At 39.2% G+C, this 19006-nt stretch overlaps 1 protein-coding gene across 1 annotated transcript in view; it reads right to left on the bottom strand.

The window, feature by feature from the left end:
* Positions 1-19006, bottom strand: part of LOC144507304 (poly(A) polymerase beta-like) — a 61826-nt gene that overhangs the window by 28556 nt on the left and 14264 nt on the right. The window contains exons 3-12 of the mRNA XM_078234373.1: positions 16290-16356; positions 15294-15375; positions 10971-11080; positions 10828-10881; positions 10310-10421; positions 9448-9537; positions 6716-6854; positions 4110-4182; positions 3399-3519; positions 3081-3165 (exon numbers count right to left, since the gene is read on the bottom strand). Of these exons, the coding sequence (XP_078090499.1) occupies positions 3081-3165; positions 3399-3519; positions 4110-4182; positions 6716-6854; positions 9448-9537; positions 10310-10421; positions 10828-10881; positions 10971-11080; positions 15294-15375; positions 16290-16356 (933 nt within the window). The remainder of the gene's footprint in view (positions 1-3080; positions 3166-3398; positions 3520-4109; positions 4183-6715; positions 6855-9447; positions 9538-10309; positions 10422-10827; positions 10882-10970; positions 11081-15293; positions 15376-16289; positions 16357-19006) is intronic.

Below are 19006 nucleotides of genomic sequence, written 5' to 3'. Positions count from 1 at the left end.
ACAACCAAAATGAATAATTTCAGTCTTCCCGACAGTATATTCCATCTGCCACCCTTTCCCACTGATTTAACCTCTCTATATCTCTTTGCAGCCTATGTCCTCCCCACAGCTTACCTTTCCACCTAGCTTTGTATCAGCAAATGTGAATACATTACTCACTGCCTCTTCATCCAAGTCATTAATAAATATCATAAATAGCTGAGGCCTCAGGACTGATCCTTGTGACACCTCACTAGTCACTGTCTGCCAACTTTAAAATGCCCCATTTATGCCCAGTCTTTGCCTCCTGTCCATTAACCAATTCTCTATCCTTACTAATATTACAACCAACACCATGAGCCCCTATCTTGCTTATTAACCTTGTGTGCAACACCTTAGCGTATGTCTTTTGAAAATCTATGTACACTACATCTACTAGCTACCCCTCATTTACCCTAAATTCTCAAATGTAAAGTAATGCAATTGAAATAAATTTGCCAAACAGAATTCTCCTTCAGTAAAATCATGTTGCTTTGTTCTAATTATATACTTTGCAGCTGTTAAGGCTTCCTTAATAGATTCCAGCATCTCCCAATGACAGATCAGGCTTTCCAATGGCAGGTGATTGGCTAACAGTAGTTCTCTATTTTCTTTCTCTCCTTTCTTGAAAAGCTGTGTTGTGTTTGCTAACTTTCAACCTGATGCGCCCATTCCCAAATCTAAATAATTTTGGAAAAATCATAGCCAGCACATCCACTATCTTTATTAGAACCCGAGGGTGTAGGCCATCATTCCCAGGGATTTGTTATATTTCAGTCCCTTAAGTTTCTCCAATATTTTTTCTCTGCCTGTATTAATCACCTTCATTTCCCCACTCTTTTAGCCCTCCAGATCACCATTTATTTCTGGTATGAAACTTGTCTTCTATTGTGAAACAGACACAAGTATCTGTTGAATTACTTCGCCATTTCTTCATTTCCACGATTATTTCTCCTGTCTCTGCTTTTAAGGGACCAATGTTTGCTTTAGCTACTCTCTTCCTTTTTTATATTCTTCCAAAAGCTCTTTTTACATTTGACTTATTTACTCTCATTCTACCTTTTGGTGATCCTTTGCTGGTTTCGAAAACACTCCAAATACTGATGTTCTACTGTCCGTTGCAATATTTTAAGCCTCTAATCTATTACTATCCTTAGCTTTGAGTGAGCCACATATGGGTCCTTCGCGTTGTTTCTCAGTGGAATGTATTTTGATTGAACATTGAATTTTTTTAAAGAATATTTCCCTCTGTTTATTTACCGTGATATCATTTAGTCTGTTTACCAATTTAATCATGGCCAGTTCTCCCCTCATACTTAATTGGCTTTAGGTTTACTTTTTTGTGATTGTCATGTGTCACTTTCAAACTTAATATGGAATTCAATGTCATTATGATCACTATTTCCCAGTGGATTTCTACCATGAATGTAGAATACCAGATAGAATGACCAATTAATCGTGCTTCATTACATAACAGTAGATCCAAAATAGCTTTATCCCTAGTTGGTTCAACTAAAAGAGGAAACTGTCACCAAAACATTCTATACGATCATCTTACGAACGAGCAGCAGCAGTAGGCCATTTAGCTCCTCGAGTCTGTTCTACCATTTAATAAGATCAATTAATAAGATTGGAACCTCTAGACCATCTTTGCCAAGTTGACTGTTTCAGTCAATATGAAAATTTAAATCCCTACAATTATTACGTTGCCTTAAGTACAAATTCCAATAATTTCTTGTTTAATGCCCTGTTAAACAGTGTAACTATTATTAGGGGGCCAGTAAACTACTCCTGCCAGCATTTTCTGACTCATTCCCAATTTCCACCCATACCGATTCTACTTCATGATCTTCTGAGGTCAGGTCCTCTCTCATTAATGTCCTTAAGTTATCTTTTACTACCAGGGCTACCCCACCCGTTTTGCGACTCAGGTTTGTCTTTCCGAAATAGTGTGCACCCTGGAATATTTCCTTGTAATTATATCTCTAATAGCAATTAGAGCTAAACCACATCCCTTATTTTACTGCAGATACATCATGCATTCAGAAAGAACTTTTAACAAGCATATTTTAACCAATTATAGAAGGTCACCATCCACTTGCCTTAATTGGGACCAGATCATAGTCCAACCACATTGCTGCCTTCATGTCAAAATGCATGCATTTTCACTGGCTGATCAGTAGATACCAATGAGGTTCAGAAGCCCAGTTGATTTTTTTTCCTTTCAGCAAAGGTGTCCCAATTACAACGTTACCCCAATGAGATTAGTTATTTCAACATGGACCATGAGTGGAACCTTAGCCTTTTTGACAATCAAAAATTACCTACTGATTCATTAAGCTATTAGATTACATTCATATATCCAGAGAGGGTAAAACCAAAATTTCCATTTTGACTTTGTGGACAGCCGTGAACAGACAGACAGACATTTCACCATTTTGCTAAGAAAAATATTTATTAGGGAAGTGGATACAAAGTTATGACAAGTTTGATAATATTATGCTCAGTCTCTCATAAGGGTGTACCAAATAAATTTGGAAAATAAGCACTTAGATCCTAAACATCAAGAATCTCACTTAAAATATAATATTCTTCTGAAAGAAATCCATCTTGATATCATACGAAAACTGGCTAAGGATTTCAGAAAAAAACTTCAAGTAGTTTAAGGAAAAGGGCAAGTGAAAAGGCATTTCATAATATTAAATCAATTCACAACATAGACCAAGTGAGTTTAAGTATTAATGAATAATTAAATTGCCCATCACATTTGCTTAAGGTCGTACTACAAAACTGGTGTTAGAGTTAAATAGCCATAGTTACTTTAGGTCAGTGGCTACAAGGTTGAAAATTTCCTAGTTCAAATTGTTTTAACCAGGCTCAGGTGTTACGACTTAGCCACTCATAGCGTTGGGTTGCAATCAAATCAAAAATGTTGGAGAGATTTACTTCCTTTTTTCTTGGGAGCAGAGGAAGGGAAGTTGCCTCTGGGTACAGGAACCAAAAGTGAAACATAAGCTAACCCTCACAACCTTTGTCCCACTCATAAGTAATTGAATACATACTTGTACTTCTGAAAGAAGTTTGGAGCTTCAAAGAGTTTGGACCATTCCATTTTACCCATTAAAATTTCATCTGTGATCGAAAGACCTGTGAGGAAACAAAGTGGATTCCTTACCTCTACTTACATGTAACACATTAGAAGGTTTGAAAGGCATGACTAGAGTCTTAGAAGACGTTTGATTTTAAAAATACAGTACATCTTCCAAAACAAAAGCATAAAATTAATGAATGGTCAAACAAACGTTTTCTCTCTCTCCACAGATGCTACCTGACCTTGAGTATTTCCAGTATTTGCTGTTTTTATTGATACAATTACTCACCTTGCTTAAACTCCTCCATCATCACTGCACGTGTAGATGCAGAGACATTGTATGTAGAGTTTTGTTGTGGGTAGGCTGGTGTGATAATTGGCATAAGATGGTATCTGTCACTTGGGTTAACCTATACACAAGATAATAACCCACAGTTGTTACAGGTCCTGAATAGACAACAATTCAAAATTAAGAAGCAAAATAATATTCGTATTGTTAAGTGAGAAATAAAATCCCTGAAGTAACATCTCAATTTCGGATGAAGTTTGAAAATCTCTGGGATAATGATTTAATAAATTCTTGCACGCCATTACGAATCAGAGACAGGTAACTTGGTCCCACAGGTCTAATCTGCACGAGCCTCCTCCCACATCCTATTTCTTTTTTCCTCATATAGGTTCCAGCTTTCCTGTAAATGCATCTATACCATGCTTTAATTATTGCAAAAACACAAGGCATAAATTGAAGAGGTAACAGCTGATGAAGCAGCGCTACATTACACAAATAAAACACCATCTGAAAAGCATTCAGTACTGCACATAAAATATAATTTACTGATCAATCGCCATAGCTCAGATTTCCTACATCTGCTGTTAAGCCTCTATATATTTGTTGCATCTTCATCAGAATACATTTCTTTCATTCGGGCCAGTGAAAAAAAACGCAGTACAAGAACCTGAACCAACACAGCCTCGTTCAGAGCTGTCACAATTAACTTACCCGCGGATCCCAAACCGGTAGATTCAGATTGCAATCCTCAGGCTGCTTTAACAAGACAGGATTAGGCCATTCCCTACCAAGAAAAAGCAACAGCGTTGATATTTCAGAATCTCCTGAAACAAATATACTGGACTGCAAAGGCATACTTTTGATAGTGGTTTTGACTCAGTAACCTGCACCCTACTTCATAACAGGGTTTCCAGTAATTGCTTTACTACGGTTTTACCAATTAATCCTTCACTGGTTTGGGCAGTTGTCCATTTGGTGATTAAACGCTCCTTTTTCTAAGATATTGTTGTCAAACAAAGCTATCTCGAAACCTAACTCAGATGGATTAATTTCACTTTTGGATTTATTTACACAGCTTTACATCTAGTCAAGAATGTTTCATGAGCATATGTAACATTTCAATACTACTTTATTATATTTGAAGATTACAGTTTAACTTGTATAGGTAATTTAGTAATTAAGAGGATCTATTTAGACTAACATAGCCTATGCTGCTAGTAACCAAAACGGTGTGGAGATGCCGGCGTTGGACTGGGGTAAACACAGTAAGTAGTTTAACAACACCAGGTTAAAGTCCAACAGGTTTATTTGGTAGCAAAAGCCACACAAGCTTTCGAGGCTCTAAGCCCCTTCTTCAGGTGAGTGGGAATTCTGTTCACAAACAGAACTTATAAAGACACAGACTCAATTTACATGAATAATGGTTGGAATGCGAATACTTACAACTAATCTAGTCTTTAAGAAACAAAACAATGGAGACTGGATTAGTTGTAAGTATTCGCATTCCAACCATTATTCATGTAAATTGAGTCTGTGTCTTTATAAGTTCTGTTTGTGAACAGAATTCCCACTCACCTGAAGAAGGGGCTTAGAGCCTCGAAAGCTTGTGTGGCTTTTGCTACCAAGTAATCAAAACTCCAGTCCAGCTAATGCAAACCTGTTATTGCTGCCAATTTTCCCAGGTAGTGATTCCAATAGTTTCAGCTGTGCAATTTATAAATGTGCGCACAGTGCTCTCCAGCAGTGCTTTAAGTGAGTCAGCTACTGCCCGTGATTATCAACACACTTTTGTAATATAAATAGAAGCATACAATTGAGTATATTAGCTACTATAAGATTCACAAATGGAGTTCTTTGTTGTAACTCTAAAACAGTATTTATTTAATAAAAGTCTTGGTAAAGTTTAATTTGAATTACTTTCTTAAAGAAAATACAGCTGGAACTCAGAAGGGCCAAGTCAAGCCACTGATTTTAACAGGCTTAACAGTTTTCACATGGTGAGCCAAGTTCTTTGAAGGAAGACACTGTTACAAATGTGGTTTGCTACTGTGTTCACGTAGCATTTAAAAATAAAACAATTCCAGTTTACTGTTTCAGAAAGAAGAGTATTGCACACAAGACAGACATGCTGTCGAAGCTTTTCATCTTGTGCTCATCAAGACAAATTTGCAAGAATACAAACAAAGGGAACAACAATTTATACTGCATGAGAAGTGTGTGCTGGCTGGTTGGCAAGTGGACTCAAATTGGTACAGCAATTGCCATGGAGAATGCACCAGGGAACAGTTAATTGCTTAAATTCAAAACAGGCAGGACAGCACTGATTGGTCAAGGCATTGCCCTGGAAAATGAATCAGGGAATGATGCTCCCAAGCTTTTGTTTAGTTGAAAACGATACGAAATGTGGACATGCTCCTTCCGCCTAAAGGACAGGGCACCGTGTCTGACTATATGTAGCATCTAACACATGTTAAATAAGCTAAAGGAGTAATGTAAATAAAACTGAGCAACAATTAAAACCTGCATGTATTTTTTAAAATCTGCATTTTATTTGTGTAGCTATTTAAAATTCTATTAATCTTACCAGCACAAAGTGAACACTGGTCAAAACTCCATGCAAAGATCAAGGCATGACTTGCATTGGACTCAAAAAAAATTAAATAAGCTACATCAAAGTGGTAAATAAACTTCTATATAAAGTGGTGAGCGATGATACATCTAAGTACAAAAAATATAAGTATACCAAATACTCCTTGGAAATACATGCCCAAATTGGGTAGTGGGACAGAGGGATCTGGGAGTATGGATACATAAATAGTTAGAAGTAGCAATGCAGGTAGGCCAGAAAAGAGCAAAGAACTGGGGTACTTTTCAAGGGTAAAGTAAGCAGAGAAATTATGTTAAACTTGTACAAAATATTAGTTAGACCTCAACTGAAGGAGTTGTGAACAGTTCTAGTCTCAAAAGGATGCAGAGGCACTGAAGATGCAAAGAGATGATACAGTTACATCAGTAAAGACTGAACAGAATTCTTTTCACTAGGCACGAGCAGACTGAGGGACAGAGCCTGATACAGGCATATACTTGTCTGTTCCTCAACTTTATTTACCAACCACTGCCCCATACGCCTCCTTCCCTTTATCGAACAATTGACCCATCATCCAGACTTTTTTTTGGTGGTTGTGTGGGGTGAAAGGAATAAGCAGCAAAATATTTATACAATCTGGAGGCAAAAGCGTACACACATTATATCATGTGTTTCTAAGTCTATACTGCCAAATTAATTACAAGATCGATCCACGGAAAGCAACACTCACCATTTTGAAAACACCAAGAAGAACTTGTGTACTAGGGTGGATGCAACAGCATTGGGGTACAGTTGGCATGTTCTGGCCACAAGCATGGCCCATGACACACCACCCAGAAAGCCTAGTATGTTAGAGTAAATGTTGTGGCCTGTTTTAAAAAAAAAGATTCCTTTTCAGCATGATTAACATGTTTCACACATTACAACATTTAATTTATGATTTAACCTTTCAATTTCTCAGCCATATTGCAACTTCTCTAACTTAGATTAGTGACATTCAAAACTATAGGTTATGACATAACAATATGCAGATGGGAGAATGACTTCTGAATGGGTTCTTCCATACAATAGTAGATAGTGGAAAATGGAGGGGGGGGGGGAAGCTGTGGGGGAATAGTGGAAGGTGAATAGAAGGGAGGAGAGGTAGGTAAGAACAAGGATGAAGGTGACAATTCTGCCGCCATTTTAAAAACATTTACCAGGATTGAACTGGTTGGCTGCATAACATTATTGCTATGGCGGACAAAGTCAAGCTGGAGAAGTACCAAGAATCACAGTCCCCAGTTGCTGGATATTACTTAATACATCCATCAAACATACATTCAAGCTGGAGAAAGAAATAAACTAATAGGCTCGAACATTTGAGTCATGGCCATTTTCCAGGAAAGATTAAGTGAAAAATATTGATTACCGTGCTATGGGTTAGTCTTCCCCACTCTGAAAAATCACTTTATGCATACACAGTACACAAATATAGACTGCCATTATTTTATAAAGTTGATAAAGCACAGCAGAAATTTATCTGTGCCAACTGTTATACAAGGCCTGGTTCTGCATTCCATTGTTCATTGACTTGAACCATGGACAGCATCTTTGTTGGTCATCTCCCATTTGTAAAGGCCAATTTCCCCACTCGGTTCCAGGTGACTATGAGCTGGAATCACTTCCTTTTTCTTTTGGTATCCAGGTCAAATAGAGGAATGCTGAGCATGTAAAATGTCAAAGTGAGTGCTAAAAATCACCTATCAGGAATAGATGCTATTACCAGTTGGTCAGGCAGCAAAGTGGACAGCCCAGAATTTAAAGAAATGTGAATCCCGGAGGTTCCAAAATCTCAAAGGTGACAATTCCAAGTCAAACACTACTCAATGCTTGGCTGAAACATTGCCCACTGAAAATGGTTTTGAATGGCTTGAAGAATCCAACAGCCTGTCCCCAGCAACATGAACTATTCCAGAACACAACTAGAATGCTACTTTTTACCCAAGCAGTTGTTCTTCATATCAGAACCTACATGCAGAGTGTCTTTAGGGCATTCAACTGGAGGTACCACAACAAAATACAATTATGTTCTTAATGTGAATCCACAAACGTGTATTTTCAGGCAGAGAATAATCAGAGGCAAAATGAGTGTAATTATTTACTTAAGGATCAAAGGACAGCTGCAACAACTCTACCATGGCCCAGAAGAACAAAGTTAATTCAGCATGAAGCAGTGATTTAACCTGATTCATAATTCAGTTCAACATAGGGCAGTACAAACTGAACCACTAACCCTGAATAATATACATTAGAATGTTTCTTCCTTCCGTTTAATGCATTAACTGGTCCAGGGAGCAGTGCAGCAATTCTGTGCCAAATGGGAGTCCCAAGTTTGTCTACTGATAGCAATTTTCCTTAACATGGCTGGGTCTGAACACATTGCATTAAGCACATCAAGCAAGGCCTTTCAAGTAGATTTAAGAAATTCATGCATACGCATGCAATGTGTAAATTAACTGAGAGAATTCCCCTTCAAATCCCCTCCACCATCTAGAAGGTTCACAGCAGAATTGAGATAGAATATTCCCCACTCACCTGAATAGATGTAGCTTTAATAACACAAAGCTAGACACCATCAGGTCAAAGCGATACTTCTGTAAGAATCCTAGAAAACACTACATTGGGCTGCCTCTAATGAAATTAAATGCTATGACTAATTGTACACTTTCTGGGATGTTCATAAATACTGAGTCTTATACTGACTTATGAGGGGGAATTTTCTGGCCATTCCTGCTGACGGCAACTCCACTGACTAACCTGGCAGCCGAGGTTGCGATCAAAGGAGAACTCCACTCACAATGGCAGGATCAGAAGATCCCACCGCCAGCCCTGCAAAACATGTCGCATAGGGTAGAGGGGAAAAGCTTACCCTAGGTGTTTAATCCTGTTTGTGATGCACTCTGTGTAAAAGAGGCTGAGGAATTGTGGTTTGGACCTTCATTGATCAAGTGCTTTTGACACTAAAGATTTTGAAATGGGGCCAAATTGTAAAAAGGTAACCTTTGGCAAAAATCTATTAGAATGCACGAAAAGACAGCTGCAGAATGAGAACCATAAGATAAACACCTTAACAGAACTTCAGATGCCCAGATGCAAATAGAGGCTGCGGGAAGCCAGAGATCTTGAGAATTTGATCTGGTTTGGGTAGGCAGATGGTTAAAAGACATTTTGTAATTGGGCTACTCAAATAACAGCAAGGTATGATTGGGTTAAATTGGTCTCTGTGGGCTTTGCTGAAAGTGTAAGAGATTCCGCAAGCACACAGACTGTCTGATGCAATGTTGTTGTGCTTTGTTGAAAGGCTCAGACATTAGTATGTCAAGTCTTTCTCATACTGAACAAAATGTAACCACTGTCACCATAAGAATGCCTGAAAACTCAAATTCGAACATTGATTGTACACAAAATGTGAAAACTTACGTTTTGCCCATAATTTAATTGCTCTCAATGTCAGCCTAAAATTTTCAATGTTTGGTACTAAATGTAATATTTCATCGGTGACTCTGCAACCTGTTGAACAAGAAACACGTTTCAGTTTAACAGTCCAAAAGGGGTTTAAACTTATTTGCCTTAAAAGCATGACTTTAAAAAAGATGCTGGTTTTGGAAAACGTTACTGCTCCATCACCTGCACTGACTGGTTTACATTCAGTGGGTGAAAGACTCAAGGGCTTAATGCACTACAGGTCAGCTAACTACAGCTGTTGCACACCTTAGTGAAAGGGATGCCACAATGGCTAGCACTGCTGCCTCAGTGCCAGGGATCCAGGTTCAATTCCAGCCATGGGTGAGTTTGTGCAGTTTGCAATTCTCCCTGCGTCTGCATGGGTTTCCTCCAGTTTCCTCCCATAGTCCAAAGATGTGTAGGTTAGGTGGATTAACCACGGTAAATGCGCAGGGTTATTGGGCAGAGCGGAGGGAGGGCTTAGAAGGGATGCACTTTTGGAGAGCAAGTGCAGACTCGATAGGCTAAATGGCCTCTTGACTGTAGGGATTCTAAATGCCTTTTAAACCATTTGGTTTGGGGTTTTTTTTGCAGAGCAGGTAGAGATAATTTTTTAACAAGTGTTAAAAACACCAGACTTGAATTTTACATCCAAAGCCCTTTTCTTTAAACTGGAACAGTCCCCTCAGTAAAATATTCAATACAAACAGATTACAATTACACTTTTGTCCACTCTGCCTCTCTCATTAACCCATGACCAAGGCAAGAATAAATATTTTTCTCCCAATTTCTCACAACAAAGTTATTCAATGTGCACTTACAATTGAGAGTCACTTACCATTAAGACTTCTAATGCATCTCAAGTCCAGGTTTTTAAGTAGCACATCATCGCGAAGATCCAAATCTTCAGGGATCGTCTGAAGTGCCAATCTCGCAAATAAAATATCAATCTGAAACAGAAGATTTGACATCCTAAACTGATCGAATTGTTACTTTCCCAAAAGATAATACGCATTGTGATTCAAATATTAGAAAATTTACCTCTATGCATTTTTGATTTAATATATGTAACAGCTACTTTACGGGAGTGCAATAAGTATATTATGGCGCACTTCGTTTTAGTAGAATTCACCTTCAGACTTGCAAACATTTAATTGCATATGGAGTTAACTGATATCAGCATTTCTTAATTAATTTCACATATACAGGCTTGAAATACTAAACATTGTAAAATTACACCAGCTATCAGTGATTAATTCCACCATGAAAAAAAAAATCACATTTTAAAAATATTATCTTGTAGATAAATTACAAATTTAACTGAAAAACGATGCAAACCAGTTAATACTCAAGTACCTCTATACCATCAAAGGATAGTTTAATTACTGGGACAAAAGCTTCTTCAACAGCCTGAAAAACAAACAGATCACAGTCAATATAGCACATAAATTCAATGAACATCATACACATGCAAGCAATACAACATTCTCCATACCTACCCGTAAATTCCTCACTTCATCTTGTTGCTTCAGCTTTTCACAGAAGGATGCGAAGAAGTCAATTCTTTCAATGTGGCGAGGTGCAACACATAGAGCATCAATATCAGCACCTAAAAGAATAAGGGTTTTTGCCTTACTGTGCATATTTAACACGCTTGTTAATAGAATATCCAAATTCACCCTTTCTCTATACATCTCCGAAAGTCTGGAATTTTACTGCTATGTGGCGCCACCAGCACATGAAACCCTCCAGCAAGTGTTCAACAGGTTAATCAATCCCAGAGGCACCGCAGTTGGATTCAGTCCTAATATCAAACTTCCAGCATGGTTTAGTGCAGTCATTAGGAACAGAAATGAGGGCCAATTCTCTTTGGTAACAGAGCCATCAAGGTTAATTGTAGTACCCAGCTAACTCAATGCAGACACGGAAGGCTTCAACATCTTCAGCAGTAAAAACAGCGTTACAGATGCTGCCTACATAGTAATTCCCAGAGGTCGAGAGAACAGCCATCTATATAAAGGTTGTCCAAGAGTTAGAAATATAAGACTACAGGCATATTGAACAGCAGACAGCATGCTATAGAGCGCTAAACGATCCCACAACCAACGGATTACATCAAAGTTCTGCAGTCCTGCCACATTCAATCGTGGATGGTGTTGACAATTAAGTAACTGGAGCTGGTATCCTCAACGATGGAGAAGCCCAGCATGTTATTGCAAAACCAAAAGCATTTGCAACCATCTTCAGGCAGAAGTGCCTGATAACCATTTCAGCCTCCTTCCGAGGTCTCCATCATTATGTATGCTAGACTTCAGACAATTCAATTAATTCCACATTGTATCAGAACGTTGAAGGGACTAGATACAGTAAAGCCCACAGGTCCTGACAACATCGCAGTAGTACTGAAGGCGTATACTCCAGAATGAGTGACATCCTTAGCCAAGTTGCTCCAGTACAACAGCAACACTGACATCTACTTGCCAATGTGGAAAATTGCCCAGGGATGCCTGGTCATCAAGAAATGCAGGAAAAATCCAATCTGGCTAACTGCTGTTTCATTAGATTCTCAAATCATTAGCAAAGTGATACAAGTTTGCATCGACTGTGCTATATAGTGGCAACAACTCCACTCACTGATGGTCAGCTCCAGAACTTATTAAGCTATGGTCCAAACATGAACAAAAGAGTGGAAATTCAGAAGTGAGGCAAGTGATTGCCCTTAATATCAAGGTAGCATTTGACCTAGTATGACATCAAGGTGTCCTAGCAAAATTAAAGTTGAGAATCAAGGCAAAAACTCTCTGCTGGCTGCAGTCAGACCTTGCATAAAGGAAGTGGGATGCAGTTGCTAGAGGGTAATCAACTTAGCCTCAGAACATTGCTGCAAGAGCTCTTCAGGGTCATGTCCTGCTGCTTCACTAATGACCTTGCCTTCATCATAAGGCCAGAAGTGGGATGTTTGCTGATGATTGTACAGTGTTCAGTATGATTCACAACTCCTCAGATACTGAAGCAGTTGTCAAGAAATTCAGACCTACCTCATTGGCAAGCAAGGGCCAGGAACTCCAAGTCCTCAGGAATTCACATAGTGCATGCACAATCCAGCAGTTAAAGGGCTAAGCTATCCGGACAGTGTACCAGCGTAAAAAGAAAAACAGAAACACGCAAAAATCCAGATCATGACCGAGAGCAGAGTGCTATAGTCGAGAAGAGTCCCAGGATAGGAACAGAGAAGGGTTGCAAAGGAAGTCCCAGAGAGGGACATAGAGACAAGGGACAGGGAGAGGTCCCAGTTAGGAAAGAGCAGGAAAAAAAAGAGGCTCCAAGCAGAAAAGGGGCTGTGGTCGGAGAAGCTGTGGTAATTGAAGGTGCTAACTCCATGCTGCGGGCCATTGAGGCAAAGGTATCTCTTTGGAGCAGTCTTAACCACCCGGCATGGCTGATAAAGTGCTAAAGTTCTGCTTGTGAGTTGATGCTTCAGTACATATTTTGGAGTCTCAGGAGATGCGATTGAAACCTTGCAAGTTGAGCCGTCATTGAGGCCATCCGAGTTGAAACAACGTTTGAGAGGGACAGAGTTTCAATGAGATTAGTTAACCTAGTGTCAATTGGCTGGGTGGGTTGAGAAATCCGTGGGATCTGTTTTGATTGCATCTACCATTGTTCAACCACTTTTTGCCTGTTAATTTACATACACCTTATATTAACCCTACATAGTAGATATTGCAAATTGTTTTATGTTTCTGACCTTGTACAGTAAAACTTGTGGTTTTAGTCTCTTAGCAAGTGCCTCAAATCTCAAACATTGTCTACTTTAAATAAAAGTTATTGGTCCCTAACCAGATCTTACCAAAACCTGGGGGTCAGGTCCAGGATCACAATAGTCCATATATGCATGTTGCCAGACCTGGACAACATTCAGGCTTGCTGACAAGTGATATTCATGCCACACAAGTGCCAACCAAAGTCCATCAAACCACCTCCCCATGACATCCAAAAGTATCACTATCCTGAGGCTATGGATTAGAAACTTAACTTGACCAGTGATTCAAATACCGCAGCTACAAGAATAGGCCAGAGACTCTGAATTCTGACTCTCCAGTCTGTCCATCATCTGCAAGGTACAAGTCAGGAATGAGAGAAAAGGCCCTCCCCATTTGCCTGGATGAGTGCAGCTCCAACAATGCTGAAAACACATTGTTCAAGCAACCCATTTGATGTGCACCATATCCACCAAATAAATATTAGCAATCGTAAAATTTATATTCTATTTTGAGACTGTAACTTTAAACTTGTGCATAAATGTGTAGAGTCACGTGACCTGTTCGGAATTCTGCCCGACAAGCCCGGATGGTCGGATTGTTAGGGGAAATCAGAGGAAGCCTCAGGTAGTTTTGAGAAAGTGTAAAGTATTTACGCTTGCAGACAATGGCAAAGTTTACTCAATGTATATTCAGACTGCTAATTCTCCCAAAATCCAGAAACAGTGTTGAAGGTACCAGATTGTATATTGTTATGCTGTCCATTTTCTACTAAAGATGAAAGAGTTGAATTCAAGAACAGCCAATTAGCATTTCTATTGAAATGTAAGGCTGTGTTTCATGCTACCATGGGGAAGAGGGCAGAGGAAGCAATCAGGTTACAGGCTTCCCTGCAAATCAATATCACAGACAGCATAGGTTCTGTGTGGCCAGAGAAAAAAAGTTGCTTGGCTTTGACAGTCAAAAGACAGATATGGGAAGAAACGTTACCTAGCCGAAAAGATGCTTTCTGTAGCGATCTAAAGTTCCCAACGGGGTTTGTCCTGGCATGGCCGGGGAGAAAATTCATTGGAACAGACTTTTCTGCTAGCGATGAATTTAAAACTCTCCGAAAAACTCCCTTGGAGACAGCCACTCTAAGTTACCACTCGATGAGACGGGGACAAAGAACCCATTGCAAGCTAGGAGCAACTGCGGACTGCTTCCAAGAGGATTGCAATTCCTTGGTGAGTGTGATGTAGCAATCCAAAAATTCTGCATCTCGCTTACCATTTTTGCTCTTCACGGCCTGCTCCCCAATGTCCATTTTACAAAGGGTCCATTTTGTTGTCATTTAATTACTCCAGCCTTCTACTCTACCACAGAATTTCCATTTTGTCCTTTCTTACCCATCTTCTGCCTCCATACTCGCTTACAACCTATTACATCTGCAAACTTTTAGTTATGAAAGGTCAATCTGAAACATGAACTCTTATTTCCCTTTCCCCCTCTGTACAGATAGTACCTAACCTGCTGAGTATTTCCAGCCTTTTCAGATTTCCAACATCTAATATTCCAGCTTGGTTTGGTCTACATGTTTCTTTTGCTGTCTTATGACTAGTGAATGGACTTCTTTTTAGCTCTTGAAATTTACCAAGATTGGAAGTTGCATCCCAATCCTGAACAACTGGAGTATCTGTATACTCAGCACATAATTAGAACTTCAGGCCAGGTAGAAGGAACTCACATGTCCAATCAGTTGGGTTTTAAACCATTGCTTTCAATGAAATTTTCTAATAAATCCAAAAAATAGATTCTTGTCCCCTCTCTTGCCAGCCCCACCATTCAAAATGTATCGAACTGATGGTGCCCAGACATTACTGCAAATGTTGACAAGTCATTCAAAGGCTGGAATTTTAACTAGGACTGGTGGATTCAGAATGCCCAATTTTCCCCCTCAATATTAGCATTGCTGTAGGTATAGGGATCTGCAGCTTAGAAAATTCCATCCAGTGGTGGATGTATCACCGGATGTGCACATAACAATGATTTTAGCCAAATGCATTCAAGTCGACAACGTACCTTTTGTATGCACTCCTAATCTGTACGAGCCAAATGTAAAAATTTTCCCACCAACATTCTCTATTACGGATGGTGGAAGGTTCTGCAGGAAAAAGAAAAATCAACAATTTACATATTCTATGAAGGACGAATTAATCTGCGCATCTATAGTGTCTTAACAATTTTCTCATGATGTCTCAAAATACTTAGCAAATTTTGAAGCAAAGTGACTGGTGCTATACAGATGAACAAATAGCTCCCACAAATAGCAACAATGAACAATAAGTTGATTTTAGGTGATGCAAGCTTCAGAAATAACCTCAGTTAGGATGCCAGAAGATCTCACTGCGCTTCCTCAATTAATGCTATGGGAATTTTCAGTCCATCTGAACAGGAAGACAGGGTGTCATTTGCTGTCTTATCAATGTAGTACTCTCTCATTATTGGAATGTCAGCTGAGATTGTGCACTCCAATCCTAGAGTGGTGTGCAAACCTAAACCAACAACTAGATGATACAAGTGGCGAGGCTGTTACCAATTTGAGAGGATTTTATGATAATGAGTGCACATACATTGTTTTTTCCAATCAAGAGTAAAGCTAGATGCATTCAGCATTCAAAGTTCGAGCCTACACACTGATGCCACCTCGGTATATTTAGAGGTTAAGAGAGCTTCTGCTCCTTCATCTGTGGCATTTTTCTTTTGTGCAGTCTAGTCTCCTCATCTGGGAGCCCCCAAACCAATTTCGGCATTCAACATAGAACATGTTTCAAATATTCTTGCAGCTACTTACAAAAAACTAAAACACCCTTTAGTTTGTTCAATCCCAGTGCACAATTACCAATTTCTCAGGAAGGATCACACACCCGTACTACGTTGAAAAAAAAAAAGCTGCCTGTTTTCAGAAGCATGATCTTGGAGCATCATTCTCCAACATATCTATCCAAATGCTAGTTGCAAGTGACAGCATAAAACATGCAAAGAAAAAACGAAATTTCAATTAAGCACCAGCCTTACCTTAATTTCACTAGTATCCCGGATCCACTCTTTAACCAAGCTATTTAGCTTTCCGAGAATTGCAATTCTGCAAAATGAGGTAGTTAAAATATCACTGAACGTATCATAACAAAGGATTTTAATCAAGAGGTTACTTCATCGTTCACCCTTTTTTCTTGAGTTACTATTCAGTATTTATTACAAGTAAACTTGCGTGGCCACCCTAATTTAAATAAGAGGAAATGTTAATGAAGGGTTACAATCAATATGCTCATTAACATGTGGGCTGACCTCTTCAGTATTTGCAACATTTACAGTTGCATTATTCAGCATTCATTACTTTTCATTTTCTCTCAGCTTAGCGAGATCAACTGGGAATATAACTGCGACAAATGCTCCAAATTAGTCAAACTGAAAAGTAACAAAGAGGATCGATGTTGGATAGAGTCAGTTTTAACAATGCAAACCCCCTATAGATTCACCACTGCAACTGCCTTATGACATCAAGAATATTTCCCAATTAGAAAATGCAGATCTTTCCCAAAACATGACAATCTGAACCTAAATTTTCTCATTGCTACCTTATGTGTTGGCCTTGGAAAGGGTCCAGAGGAGGTTCACAAGAATGATCCCTGGAATGAAGAGTTTGTTGTATGAGGAACGGTTAAGGACTCTGGGTCTGTACTCGGGAGTTTAGAAGGATGAAAGGGGTTCTTATTGAAACTTGCAAGATACTGCGAGGCCTGGATAGAGTGGACGTGGAGAGGATGTTTCCATTAGTAGGAAAATCCAGAACCAGTGGGCACAACCTCAGGCGAAAGTCACAATCCTTTAAAACAGACGAGGAGGAATTTCTTCAGCCAGAGAGTGGTGAATCTATGGAACTCTTTGCCGCAGAAGGCGGTGGAGGTCAGGTCATTGAGTGTCTTTCAGATAGAGACAGATAGGTTCTTGATTAATAAGGGGATCAGTGGTTATGGGAAAAAGGCAGGAGAATGGGGATGAGAAAAATGTCATGATTGAATGGCAGAATGGACTCGATGGGTCGAGTGGCCTAATTCTGCTCCTATGTCTTATGTACAAATCCAATTTAACGGAGCATCTTAAATTATAAAACAAAGAATGCACCAGATGAGGAATTTACAACGCATCCCTTTTGGAAAAGCAGCATCAAAATGGAGTTTGAAAAATATCTAACAATTGATCCTAACAAATTGTCTCTGGCAAATTCAAAGGGAAATTGGTGAAAAGTAATTCAGAGCAATTTTTAATTCACCTAGAAGTTTTTTTTAATTGTCTCAGAATATGGGTGTCATTGGCGCAAGGCCAAAGTTGGCCATCCTTATTGATGCACCACTTTCTTTAACCACTGTAGTTCACATGGATAAGGTACACCCACTGTGTAGTCTCGCTTTTGACCCAGTGACAATCAAGGAACAGATGTAGGTCCAAGTTAGGATAACGCATGACTTGAAAGTGATGGTGTTCCCATGCACTTGTCGCTCTTGACCATCTGGATGAGAGGCTGCAGGTTTGGAAGTTGCTGTTTAAGATATGGCAAGCTGCTGCAGAGCTTAGGTGGAACAGGCAGTATAAATAATTCAAAAGGCAAATAAAAATCAGAAGTTGTAGTTTAGGTGCTACAGGTAAAAGGAAAACAAAGATGTAATTAATCAGGAGACAAAAAAGTAAAACATTACAGCAGAAGGACAGGTTAGTTGTGCGTGGCCCCAAAGAAGCATTCCTTACACAAACAGTGCAAAGCAGGGTTGCCCAAACCAAGGATCGTGATACCAGACATCAGATTTTGGGGTTGCGAGCTCAAAAGCAGCAGGGGAATGCAAAAGCTGAGGTCCCTTTAACTCCACATATTTAAAACAAGTTGTGGGTGTGTCCGAATCTGAGGGCCAATTCCTGCTCCAAAAAGCCAGTATCCCAACGTTACTCACAAAACGGACCCCACCCAGCACTCTCAGAAATCTCTCCCGCTCTCGCAGTTCTATACCCACCTGGCTCTCACTCTGGAGTCATTGCAATTTTCAAGCCTCGAAATGGGGTCTCAGGCAGGAAAGGTTTGGGAAGCACTTGTGCAAATGAACAAACCGAATTAAAATATGTGCAAATTCAATTTGGAAAGTTTGACATGGCTGTAGGTTAGTTAGGACTAAGAGCCAAATATACCAGATTTAAAGTCCACAGGAAAGACAGGGAAAATAGTGGAGGGCAAGGGCCTTAATAACTAATGATGAAATCATTAATGATAACAAAGGACACAACCAATAACAAGCAGTCGGTGCAGGCTTTAGTATATAGTTAAGAAATAGAAAAGCATTGAAAGACTTTAGTAGGAATTCTATAGAGGCCCTCTGGTTACATGATATAAATGCAGAGACAAACATACAGTAAAAATAGAGTGATGCCATTAAGGGATTTAACCTTCATTACAGATTGGGACAAGCAGACTAGCATGTCAGAAACAAAATTAATTACTCAGGATTTGTTCTGTAACAATGTGTCTGAGGACCAATAAGGTCATAACAGATTGAGTAATAAGGAAGTCAGATTTTGTTAATAGCTTGACAATGAATAAACATTGATCTTATGATTATTAAATCAGAAATGTAAAATGGCCACCGATTTTCTAAATTTAGTTACGGCTGACTTCAAAGTCACGAGACAGAGAATGATCATAGTAAACTGGCAAATCTGTTTGTGGGTAAAACAACAGATAATCAGTG

Source organism: Mustelus asterias, chromosome 18, assembly GCF_964213995.1.
Source record: "Mustelus asterias chromosome 18, sMusAst1.hap1.1, whole genome shotgun sequence".
In the NCBI taxonomy this organism is placed as follows: Eukaryota; Metazoa; Chordata; class Chondrichthyes; order Carcharhiniformes; family Triakidae; genus Mustelus; species Mustelus asterias.
The sequence above is the reverse complement of the archived record's forward strand: the minus strand, read 5'-3'. Positions and strand labels throughout refer to the sequence as shown.